The 12,683-nt window shown below is 55.3% G+C and overlaps 1 protein-coding gene across 4 annotated transcripts in view; it reads left to right on the plus strand.

Annotated features, from left to right (window-relative positions):
• Positions 1–1,633: 1,633 nt before the first annotated feature.
• Positions 1,634–12,683, plus strand: part of TSHZ3 (teashirt zinc finger homeobox 3) — an 85,658-nt gene continuing 74,608 nt past the window's right edge. For 3 of the 4 annotated variants that reach the window (XR_005354813.1, XR_005354814.1, XR_005354815.1), the window contains exon 1: positions 1,634–1,741. Coding sequence is in view for 1 of the 4 variants with exons in the window: in XM_038529517.1 (XP_038385445.1) it covers positions 1,702–1,741 (40 nt within the window). In the remaining 3 variants the exon portion in view is untranslated. The remainder of the gene's footprint in view (positions 1,742–12,683) is intronic. The other variant, XM_038529517.1, reaches the window with a different exon arrangement.

Below are 12,683 nucleotides of genomic sequence, written 5' to 3' on the forward strand. Positions count from 1 at the left end.
ACGCAATCGAGCCCGCAGCGCATCGATGCGCCGCCGCCCGCGCCGCTCGGGCTCGGGCTCGGGCTCCCGCTCCGCCGCCGCCGCCGCCGCCGCCGCCGCCGCCGCCCCGGGGGGCGCCCCGACGAGCCCCGGCCCGCCCGTGAGTGAGCCCGCGCGGCCCCGCCAGCTCCTCCCCGCGCGGCCCGTCGGCGCCCCTGCCGCCCGATCGCCCAATCAATAATCAATTCTTCTCGCCCAGGACCGCTGGCGAGCGGGCGCCGGGCGCGGTGGCCCAGTCTCGGGGGCGCCCCGGGGCGGCGGCCGGGGGGGGGGGGGGGGGGGGGGGCTGGGCTCCGGGGCCCGAGTTCCTCCCCGGCCCCCGCCCCCGCCCCCGCCCCCGTCCCGCCCTCGGGGCCGCCCGCGATGGGGCGGGGGGCGCGGCCGGGGGACGGGGCCCGGGACGGGGACGGGGACGGGGACGGGACGGGACGGGAAGGGGCGCGCGGGGGGACCGCGCCGTTCCCAGGCGGAGGAGCGCGCTCGGGGCGCCCCCTCCCACGCCGACCCCCGGGACCGGCCCGGGAAAGTTTGCCCGGGAAGAAAAAAAAAGAGAAAAAATTGGGGGAAGTGGCGGCGGCGGGTCCCGGGGGAGGAGCCCGGGCGGCGCGGGTGTGGGGGCGGCCCCCGCCCGGTCCGGGCCGCGCTCCTGTCCGCCCCCCTCGGGCCCGGGCATCCCCGGGGCGGGGGCGGGGCGGGGCGGGGGCGCGGGTGCGGGGGGGGGGGGAGGAGCGCGGCCCGGGCGGGGCGGGGCGGGGCGGGGCGGGGGGCGAGCCGGGGCCGCGGGCCGGGCCGGGCCGGGCGGGGCGCGCCCTGGGCGGGGGCGGGGGCGGGCGCGGGCGCGGGCGGGGGTGCGCGGGGTCCGGGCGCGGGGTCCGGGCCGGGGCCGGGGCCGGGGCCGGGGCCGGGGCCGGGGGCGCGGCGGGCGGCGGCGGGCGGGTGACACGATCATCTCCTTTTCCTCTAAGCTTGCCTGTTGCCGACGCCGCCGCTCCAGCCGCGCCGCGGGCAGGAGACTGGACCGCCGAGCCCCGGGCCGCGGCGGCGGCTGGGCGGCCCCCCGGACGCCGTGACCCCCTGCCCGGGGGCGGGGGCGGGGCGGGGCGGGGCGGGGGCGGGGGCCGCGGCGGCCGGGCCGCTCCCGCGCTCGTCCTCCCGCCCGGGCCCCGGCCCCGCGCCCCGCGCCCCGCGCCCCGCGGCGGGGACGGGGCCGGGGCCGGGGCGGGGGGCGGGGGGCGGGGGCCGGGGGGGCAGGGCCGCCGCGCCTCCCCGCCCCCTCCTCCGCGGGCCTCCGGAGCGATTTGTCAAACTTCCCATTCCGCCGGCGGCGCGGTCCTCCTCCTCCTCCTCCTCCTCCTCCTCCTCCTCCTCCTCCCCCGTCGCCACCTCCTCCTCCCGGCCTCCTCCTCCCCCCGCGCTCCTCCTCCCCGCGCCTCCCTCGCCCGCCCTCCTTCTTCCCTCCGCACGTTCGGGGATCGCGGCGGAGCGCGGAGAGGGGGGGACGCGGAGAGCCGGGGCGCAGCAGCATCCTGCGGGCGGCCGCTCTCCGGGGGGGAGGCTCGAGCCGGCCCGCCTCGCCCCCCCGCGGCCCGCCGCCCCTCCCTCCCGCCCTCTCCCCAGCCCGGCAGCGGCGGCGGCGGCGGTGGCAGTCGCCGGAGGAGCATCATGCCGAGGAGGAAGCAGCAGGCGCCCCGGCGCGCAGCAGGTACGAGCCGCTTCCCCTTCCTCCCGCGCCCGCTCCCGCGCCCGCGCCCGCTCCCGCTCCCGCTCCCGCTCCCGCCGGCGCCCGGGCCGCCGCTGCCCGCGCGGAGTAACTCCGGGGCGCGCGGGGCTCGCCGGCCGCCCCGCTCCGCTGCGCCCGCCCCGCGCCCCGGGCGCCCCGCCGCGCTCGCCCTGCCCGGCCCGGCCCGGCCCGGCCCGCACCCACTTGGAGCGGCGCGCGCGCTCGGGGCCGGCCGCCTCCCTGCGCCGGGGCTGCGGGGCGGCCTCCCGCGGGGCGGGGGCGGGGGCGCGGGCGGGGGCCGGGCCGGGCCGGGCCGGGGCCGCGGCGCGGGCGGGGTCACCTGAGTTCCCGGGACACCTTCCGCGCCCTGCGGCGGCGGCGGGCGGCGGGGCGCAGCCGGGTGCGCGCGGAGCGCCCGGGAGCCAGCCGGCGAGTGAGCGAGCGGTCCCCTGGCCACCTTCCTGCTAATCCGATTGATTCTTCATTTATTGGGCCCGACGCGGGCAAGCGGTGGAAGCCAGAGCGCACGGGGTCTGGGTATTGTCAGATGACTGTCAAGCCCGCCTCGGAGGCTGGCGTCCCCTCTGCCCGCGTGTGTTTTCCCTGACCCCCACCCCCTCCTTCCCCTGCTTCTCCCACCCTCATCTCCTCCTCGGAGCACTTACTTCTGGGACGCGTCTGTGTACTTTTTAACCCCCCCCCCTTTTTTTTTCTTTTTTTTTTTTCCTTGCCAGGAGTGTCAACTCCTGTTAAGACTGAGCCAATTATTATTATTATTATTATTTTATGGAAAAAAAGCATCATTGAAAACCAAACAAAAACCCACACACACACACTCACACACAGACACATAACATTATTTTGCAATAATGTCAGTTGGGGGCATGTTGCCTGGAAGAAGGGTTTCTGGCCCTTTGCCACCCTTGATTTGATGACTGATTGATCGCCCGTCATGCTGCTGCCTTTGATCTATTCATTCCCAATAAACATCAATAAATCACTCGCAATGGTGAGGCCAAGCTCTGTGACGTCACTAGGGCCCTGTCAGTGCAACTTCGGGGATTTGGGAGGGATTGCTGAGAGGACCACATATGGACGGGATGTATTTTGATATGAGTAACGCTCAGACGTGCAGAGGTTCAGATGCTGCCTGAACGGGAGGCTTCAGTGGAGGTTCCTTTCTGTTCTGCTCTTTGGGTGGAAGGAGGGAGAGCGGAGGGAAGGAAGGGTCAGGACATTGCCAGGCGCCCTTGTGGGAGGAAGGCGGGCATCGCGCCCACGCTTGCCCCTCGGTGAGTGCCTGTGGCAGCCCTGGGGGTGGCGGTGATGGTCACTTCCATCATGTGAGCCGCCACTGCCCTGCCCGTGGAGCTCGCACATTGGCTGCACCGTGGACTGGAGTCTCCTCTCTCACAGGGTCACGCAGAGGGGACGCTCCTCTTTCTTCTCCCAGAAGTGTACTTTCTTGTTCACGCCTCAAGAAAACCCCAGAAGAAAACAGACTTGGTTTGGGGGTGGGGGGGGGGGACGGCATGTGATGCAGGTTTTGCTGTGTGTCCTCGGTTGTTGCCCACATTTAGGAAGTTTGCTGATCCCAGCGGCCGTTCTAGGGAGGACGATGCCACCCCAGTGACCTCCTGGCGATGCTTCTTGCCCATCCCACCTTCTCCTTTAAATTCCAAGCTCAAGCAATGAGCTTATCTACCCAAAATAAACTCTAAAAGTTTGGAGGACTCCTTCACAAAGTTGGGCAGTAGGAGTGTCTTGGGCTTCTTCCAGTCTTTGAAATTTTTTCTTTCCTTTTTGGATGCACATTTTAAGGTATCTGTGTGCCTCAATCAAATGAACCATATGTGATTACATCTTTACATTTAGTTTAGAACTCTCTCTACGGTTGCTTCATCTTTTCTCCTCCACCTTGCCAATCTGAGACTCTTCTGTGATAACTTTCTGCTAAAAATATTAGCGAAGGAGGACCTGTGCTGTTGACTAAATCCATGTATTTTTTTTTTTTTTAAAAGAAGCAACCTGTTCACTAACCTTTTTGCACCTTTAAAAAAAAAAAAAAAGACAGCCAGGAAATCTCAGGTCCGTTAAGAAATATTCATTATATAAAAACTTGACTGCCCGGCTAATAGGAGATGGAAGAATGGTTTTGCTCTATCAAAATGACCCGTCAAAACGACTTTGTTTCATATTTGATTTAATTGTCTCTCTCCTGACAGGCACATTCATCAATAGCTTAATGGTCAATCAGAAGTTGGCAGCGTGAGTGCTTTCTTTCTTTCCCATACCCTGGTTTTGGATTTACTTTATCAGAATGCCTCTGCCTAATGGACGTGTGGAGGAGGGGGTAGAGAATGTCTGAAGAGCTACTTATTTAAGAAGAGGGGAGGGATAGGAAAAAAAAGAAGAAGAAGAACAACAAGAAGAAGAAGAAGGAGAAGGAGAAGGGAAAAAAAAAAAAAAAAAAAGAATCCTCCACACTTAGGCCGGAGCTAACTATGCGCAGGCCAATAAGTGAGCTGCCTGAGGATTTTGTTGGTTGGTTGGTTTGGGTGGACGAGAAACTTCCCATTTTTTCCCTCCTGTTTTTTAGTTCTCACAGCTGCAAGTTATAAGGTTCATGCCTGCTTTTGTGGCATCCCGGGAGTGATGACAAATTGATTGCTTTGCACTGATACAGAGTGGGGAAAAAGAAAGATGTCTGCTGATTGGTAACTGGAAATCCAGTCCCCAGCAACCTTGAGAACACTCGAGAATTTTTTTTTTCCCCTCCAAACTGAAAGGTCCGCTCAGCCATAAAAAAAGAAAAGTTGTTTTGCCAGCTTCATTAGTGTTCACCTAATTAGCTGTAAACCTGATGGATTCCTGACAGCTTTAATGATTGGAGATGACAAGCTCGACGCAGTGTCATCCAGCAGAATTAGGTTTGCAGCTAGTTTGATGTAATCAAGTTGATATTACACAGTCCTGGCTGCCTTTAGTTGTGCATTAACTCAATTTTCTGCTGCAGGTGACAAATGGGCTTTGGTACCTGGATAATCATGTCATAGGAATTAGGGCCCTTTTAATGGTCTGGGGTAGAATAACAACCACAATGGGCTGAGAGCTGGGTCGAGCTTGCAGACGGAGCACACAGGTGCACGCAGTCTTCATATCTAGGCCAAATGTAACATTGCTCTCCAGAAGGCCAGAGCAGGCTCTAAGAATCCCTGAAAAGACGTATTTCTGTACTTTAGGATTTTTTTTTCTCCTCTCTCCTTCTTTCCTTCTTTCTCCTTCTTTCTCCTTCTTTCTCTCTTTCGGCAGAAATCATGCCTGGCTTCTGTTCTCAAAGGGAGAGAGACATTTCTTCACCTGCCGGAGAGAAACCTGGGCAGGGGTGTCCTTCCTCCGGGCGTGTAATTTCAAAGGGCCGTACGTTTGTGCTGGCCAGATGTTGCTGCCTCAGAGGAGCGGGGCTGGAGAGGCTAGTGTCCTTCAGGCAAAATGACCATCGTCCCTTGCTCAAAACGGGACTCTCACCTGTGCGTGATTTTTTTTTTTTTGGAACAAGTATTTTTCTGAAGATCCCAGAAAAAAAAAAAAGAGAGAGAGAGAGAGAGAGAGAACGAGAGCAGTATTTCCTAGCAGATTACATTTTATCCATTCATAGCCATTTTCCCGGGGAGGAGGGAGACTGTAAAATCTTAAACCTAAATTGCCTCAACTTGCAAAAAAAAAAAAAAAAATCCTTAATGAGCAACAACTTGCCACTGACCCCTTTGGAGTCTTACTCGTCGAAAGAGGAGAGTCTTCTTCTAAGGAGTTCTTGGGGGGGGGGGGTCACATCACGAGGGTAAACCTTAGAGCATCTTGATTTTTGTGAAAGTGGCCTGAACTGCTTGGGTTCTGCTCGTGTCCCCGGTCACCGTGGGTCCCCCTGGGGCAGGATGGGTGGGTAGGTGGCAAGGCCCAGGGCGTTGGCGGGGCCGGGAGACGTGGGCGTGCCTCACCCGGCGTACCTGGCTGCGTGCAGGCACTGCCCTCCTGGCCCTCTGAGGTCTCGTCCACATGCTGGGCAGCTCCTCTTGGTGACGGAGGCACGTGGAGCGTTCAGGAGGGGCATGTCGGCCTCGGCCCTGGGAACCCATTCGCTCTCAAGCTTGCCGCACGTGCCTCCTCTGGACAGGTGTCCTGCCCTGTAGCGAGGTGACGAGATGACGGGTTCGGGCTGCACTGCGACCGCCCCCCTCCCGTTTTCCTACAACACGGGAGGAACAATGCACATTTTAAAAAAGGAAAAATCAGGAAGATGAAGGAGAAAAACAAAGAGGCCAGAAGGCAAGGCTGCCCTCCCTGGACATCCACCCAGGGAAGCGAATCTTCCAGAATCAGTGGCTGTGCCCCCATTATCTTGACAGTTGTCAGTTAGGGCTTCACTGCTCTCCAGGGCCACACTTGATTGTGAGCGGTGGATGTTGTCAGTTGGTTCCCAGCGTTGCCTTGAGCGCGCTCATAAGCGAGCCATAGTCAATAGCTGACGTTATCAGCAGCTCTTCCCCAAATTGTCTCACACGTCTGCCTTTTCCCTCTTTTTACCAAAGATTGTTTTGTAAAGCGATGGGAACGAAAGGTGACTGCTCAGGGCCCTGGGGGTGCCGGGAAGCCCAGGTGAGGTCCCAGAATTAAAGCCATTCCTTCCTCTCCCCCCCCACCACCCACCTCCCACCCTGCCTCCACCTCCACCTCCATCTCCACTCCTGGGGTTTTTGGAAGCAGAAGGATCCCCTTCTTGAGGGCAGAGTGCCTGCACCGTTTCGGGGGCTTCCCGTCGTACCCAGGTGGTGGCAGAGCCAGGGCTGCAGTCACAGGCAGGGGCGTGCAAGGGACAAGAGCGGAGTCCCCGTCCTGGTGCACAACAGCCATGTTCATCCAGGGACGTGAGCAGGTCCCAGTTATTCCGGGTGCAGTTTGTGAGGCTTTCCTGCTGGCCCATTTTTATTCCTGCCTGTCACTGGACAATCTATAAAAATAGCTTTGGTCTGGTAGTAGGGAAAAAAAAAAAAAAAAAGAAAGAAAAAAGAAAAGGAAAAAAAAAAAAGAAGTAGGGTGTGTGTCGGTTCTGTGTTAGTATGCAGCCCGGTTAGGTGGATGGGCCTTTCTTCCGAGGCAGCTGTCTGGGGGCACCCCTGAGCATCCTCCCACGGCCCACGGGAAGAGACAGGACAGCGCAGAGCAGCGCCAGCACTTCCTGCAGACCCTCTCAGGTGTTCGCGGTGCGACTGCCTGGCGGCACGTGTGTGCGTGTGCGTGTGTGTATTTTAGTTATGCTCCAAATTGTGGTTTCTCTGTCTGAAGTTAAAAATGAAAGGTGAATACAATATATTGTATTTGGTAACAATGATATGGACTGGTACATCTAGACAGATAATGTGCAGTTGTAATTAGACTCAATAGACAGGCAGTCATTTTTAAATTCTTTGACACATGCATAAAATAGTCATATAATAAGATAAGATGACAATTTTATGTTAGGTTGATAAAGTGTCCCGATACATGCATTTAAATGTCTGTAAGCCTTTAAAAAAAAAAAATCCAGACAGATTAATTCTAGTTTCCAGTATTTGCAGTTAGTCATTAAATTAATTTTTAAATCCTACTAAACAATGGCTATGAATATGGGTTTTTTTTTTCCTTCTAGATTTTTTTCTTTTTCTTTTCTTTCTTTCTTTCTTTTTTTTTTTAATTTTTTTTTTACCTGAATTGCAAAGGGTGGATACATAGACTTGGTAGCTTTCTCTGATTTTTCAACATTGGTAAACAATTACATGAGACGTGGATGTAAAGATTCAGTTTGCTGTTTGCAACCAGGATTGTGCTGTGCGTTTTCGGAAATAAAAGAAAAAGAGGCAGTAATGGAGCATAATCTGCTTATGACCACTTGCCTGAACAACTGTCATACTCTAGGTTTAGGAATCTTTATTAGAAAGATTACATAGTGTCCTTGACCAAATATTGAATATTTTATAAGCCCCATTTAAAAAAGAAGACATTTCGAGCACATACACTCGATTTGATCAGCACTTAGATTCTTGGGTTTAATTACTTTCAGTTCTGTAAATTATTTTAGTATTTCAACAAGAGTGGCCCAGGAGAGGTATTGTGGGTGGGTGGGTGGCGAGAGGGGGGGGTGGGTGAAGGCATTTCTCTAAAGGTCACGTTACCTGGACTCTTCGCCCATCTTCTTACCTTGTTTTCTCAGATGTGCAAAGGTGTGGCTCTTGAAGAATAATTTCAATTTGTTTGGGCCTAATGATAAATTATTAATTCATACTGTCAGGACACATGTTATTAATTATGACTGTGTTTTCTTCATCTAGAACAGCTGTTGGGGAAACAGTGTAAGTTCAGATTGTCTTCAGGGGGAGGGCGCCAGAGCCAGGAACTTACCAACTCCTTGTCATCATGCTCTGGGTCCCCTTGCTTGGGGAATAAAGCATGGCAGGGAGCGGAGAGAAGGGGAGAGGGAACCTGTCTGTTCTAGACCAAGATGGGCACTGGCAGATGCTAAGGACGTGCGTTTTCTGAGAAAGCAAGCCTGACTCCCCACGCTCCGGGAGTTCTGAAGGTGGGACCCGGCCCCCACGTCCAGGTCCAGGTTGGCCGCCCTCTTCACCCCGCCGGCGTGTCTCGTTTTCTTCTTACTCCCTGGTAGACCAGAAGGTCGTGGTCGCGAGTCCATGGCCACAGAAAGCAAGATCCTCTGAGCGCCTGTTTGTTCCCCAACCTGGAACCCGTCCTTAATGGAGGGCAGAGCGCGCCGTTTGGTAATATACGTGAAATGACTCAAATTCATTTACTTTTGATTTTTCCATTCCCATCATTTAATCTAGCCCTATGTATTCAGTTTCCTCTGAGTTCTTTGAGAAATGCATGTTGCATAAAATAGGCAATTTTTAATGAACAATTTAATGTAAATGGGTTTTGAATTTAAATTAATATTAATGAAGCCTTGAGTGAATTTATTTTGCATACGTAAAGACTTGTAAGTCTTTCACCCATGTGCTTTCTCCTTTATGTAGTAACATTGGTTGGGTGGATTAACTAGCGCCTTTTAAAGATTTACACTTAAAAAAATTAAATTGATTTTATATGTCCAATAGCACCGACGTATTATTAGGCAAAGGTGTTACTTAATTTAAAGAAAATATACCTCATTTCCTATTAAACCTCTCAGTTTCCATTACCCTGTTCTTCCTGCAAGCTGCCGTTGCTTTGGCATTTGCTGCTGGGGAAAATACACACCAACAATAGTTACTACAATCAAGATGCTTTCTTTCTTTGGCTTACCTCTAATGCATTATGTATCCTGGAATGATGGGAAGTTCTGTAATTAATTCTGTTAGATGTAATTGCTATAATCACTTTGATGTTACACATAATAAAGGTAATATGGTAAGCACATAAAAAATATAAACACCTTATTGTAACACTACCACTAAAATTCCTTCTCGTCGAGGCTGGCTTAGAGACAAGTGTTCCTAACTAGTTTTGGCCATAGGTGACAATTTATCCGAGCCGCGTTCATTGATATTCCAAAGGAGAGTCATTTATTGGAAAGGATGGGCCTTGTCTTGGAGAGATCTCCAAGCCGGTTGCCTAGGAATCTTAATGCCCTTTTCCTTAAAGATGTGGCTAATTAGAAAAGGTGACCATTATCTCCTGTAGAGGAGAGAGGTACGCGCTCCGGAAGCGGCCGCGGACCGAGGTAAGACGGTGGCATCGGAAGGGACAGGGGCGCTCCGGGAAGGGTGATTTGGAGAGCGGGGATTTCAGAGCCACAGAGGGGCTGCTGTGCAGGTTTTCTCGTGGTGTGGGATCATGGGAAGTGCCGTGTGTACGCGTGTGTGAGCGCGCGCAGGCGACAGCACGTCGGAGCACGTGCTCGTGGGTAACCAGGCCAGGCCACCCTTCCGTGCGGGCAGGGACCTTGGCACAGAGTGACGGCTTTTTGGCTACTAGTCTGCTCCTGCCCGGTCGGCGGGGCAGCTGGGGGGCCGTGCCCGTTGCACGCATCCCCGCGTGGGGGACCTGGCTGGTGCTGCCTGTTGGAGCGGACCGGGGGGGGGGGGGGCCCTGGACACCGGGCCCCGAGCCCTCGGGCGCCCACCCTGCACGCGGGCCGCCGCAGGACGCGAGGGGCCTTCGCCCAGGCCCCCACGCACGCAGTCCTTGCGGGATGCTTCCAAACACGTGTCCGTTATTCTTTGCTGGTGCGGTTTGCAGGAGGTGGAGGATGTGGTGGCTCAAGAAGCTTGTCGCTTGAGTTTTTTATCCCCCCCCCCGCCCGTGGATTTCCGGGGGTCAGACTAGCTCGGGCATCGGAGGGCCTCCGTCCCCGGCTGCACCCTGGCCCGTGCGCTGCAGAGGTCACGAGGCCCCGTGACCCGGCATCGGCTTCGGGTGGGAACCAGCCCTGCACGTCCGTATTGTCCTTCCCCGCGCGTTGTGGGCGCTGAAGCACGTGAACCAGTCGTTCGCAGAAATCAGAGGAGCCTAAGTGTCCGTGTGACGGGGGGGATGCCCGAGTCCCTGTGGAGGCAGCTCGGGGTGCTTTCCGGTGGCCGTCAGACGGACGGTGACAGCGGGCCAGGGCGGAGCGGGGTGCCGCCGAGGGGGCCTGGCAGGGGCGGCGGCCAGGTGACGGGGTCCTGGGGCCTGGGCCCTGGGTCGGCCACAGCCAGGCAGCCACCAGCCCTCCCGCCGTGAGCCCGGGCTGGTTTTGATGGCGAGGATGATAAAAGGTCTGAGAACTCCATAGGCCCCTGTAATCAGGGCCAGCACTGACATCCTTCTCAAGTTTGACAGCTTCTTCCTTTTCTCTGCTCACAGCCAAGCCTTTCTCAACCGAATTTCCCCGCCCTCCCCCTCTCTCCCCTCTCCCTCCCTCCCTGCCGCCGCTCAGCTCACCCCTTCCCTCCCTCTTTCTGTGTGCGTCTCTCCTGTTTCATGTTCTTGATCAGTCTCAGATGCCTGGAATTATTTTTTTTCGGGCGGGAGGGGGAGTGTTGCTTTAGGTTTGTGGGTTGGGCAGGTGTGAGAGGAAGTCTGTGTTTTTTTTTTTTTTCTTTTTTTTTCTTCTTTTTTTTTTTTTTTTTTTTTGTACTGTAGGCCTGTTGCTAATTAATGTTCCTCCATAAGATTCTGTCGGAGTTGAGTAATGTTTTTGATCTTTATGCCTGATAACTGCATACTTAATGAGATTTCAAAGCTGTGAGTGCAGCTCCCTACAATTATTGACAGATGCCTTTTCTTTGCCATTGGGTTCAGCTTCATAAATCCTCTTGCAGTAATGAGGTTCAGCAGTGCCACCCTGGCAGTGAGCTAATGAAAGGGGGAGGGTGAAGCGGCTCATGGCTGTCTGACACATTTTTTTCCTTTAAAATTTACTATGCAGATGTCAAGCTGCGGGACGATTACTTCAAACATGCTAATTTTTATCTTGCTTTTGTGTCAGCCCTTTGCCATTAAAAAATAAATAAATAAAAGGACTAACCTTACTCTCCACTTAATTCCATTCTTTTTTTTCCCTCCCCACCCCAAGTCACATTTTTTTTTTTTTTTAATAACCCTGCGGTGTGTGACTGCTGGCGACTCTGACACCCGCGTGGCCTTTTTTTGCAGGTATCCGGGGGCAGAGCCTTGTTGGGGGGGGGGTTGTTTTGTTTTGATTTGGTTTTGGGAATTTTTTTTTTTTTTTTTGTGCCATTGGAAGGGCAGGGGGAGGATAAAGTGCGATTTCCCCAGGCCTCCCATCAGCCTGCCCTAAGTATGCACTTGAAACGTCGGAGAATTCATTTCAGAGTTCTGGAACTAAATCCTGGTGGAGAAGAGCTCCACCATGCCAAACAGTCGATTTCCTTTTCAGCGGAGTCATACATCACTGACCCACCCTTCCCTCCTGACAGAATGACATATGTCATTTATCATATGGGCCCCAGCCAGACAACGGGGAGGGGAGGGAAGCCCAGTCCATGTGATGCCGTCTCCTCCTCTCAGTCCTGAACCGTCGTAGGCTTGCAGAGAGAGGCTGCTGATTTGGCGAGAGGGACGGGGAGGAGGGAGGAGAGGCAGGGGCGAGGGGAGGCGAGAGCCTGCTCCGCGTGTGGATGGCTGTCTGGGCGTGTGGCGTGGCGGGCGCGAGATTGGCAGAGGCGCGGAAGAGGTTATGTTCTTTCATATTATCTGCTAAACCACACTGTTCAGCCTTTGACGCTCTTCTGACTCCCCCCCCCGCCCCCCGCCGGCCCCCACTCCCCTTTCTCCTTTTCCTTCTGTTTTCCCCTTTGGTAGTCGAGGAAAACAGCCACCAGGATCCGGGGCTGACAGGTATCATTCAAGCCACCCTGGCTTGTGAGGGGTGGTGTAAATGAATCTCAGGGCTCCTGGCTTCACATGATTCAAACATGCGTTATTGAAGATGGATGTTCCTTAAGAAAAGATTGATGGTGGATGCTGGGCTTAGGGTGCCATTTATCATTTTGAATATTATTTAGACTTGCCGTGTAAACCTGTAACTTGAGAGTTGGACGAGCTGGAGCAGGGTAGGGGCCTGCATGTGTGTGTGTGTGTGTGCGCGTGCGTGTGCGCGTGCGTGTGTGTGTGTGTGTTTCCATCGATTGGCCTTGGGTTCTCATTGCTGCTGACCAGATGCCCAGACACGAGCCCTCCCATTTACGATATAGAAGACACCCCCTCCCCCAAAAAAGGAGGAGTGTGTGCATGTGGGGGGGGGGAGAGGTTTTAATTTTGAATAATTTCCAAGGACATTTTTCCAAGGGAAAAATGAAGTATCTGTGATTTACACTAAAGCTAGCAGGCAACTTCTCTCTCTCTCTCTCTCTCTCCCTCTCTCTCTCTCTCCCCCCCCTTCTTCCCC

This window comes from Canis lupus, chromosome 1 (assembly GCF_011100685.1).
Source record: "Canis lupus familiaris isolate Mischka breed German Shepherd chromosome 1, alternate assembly UU_Cfam_GSD_1.0, whole genome shotgun sequence".
NCBI classification, from domain to species: domain Eukaryota; kingdom Metazoa; phylum Chordata; class Mammalia; order Carnivora; family Canidae; genus Canis; species Canis lupus.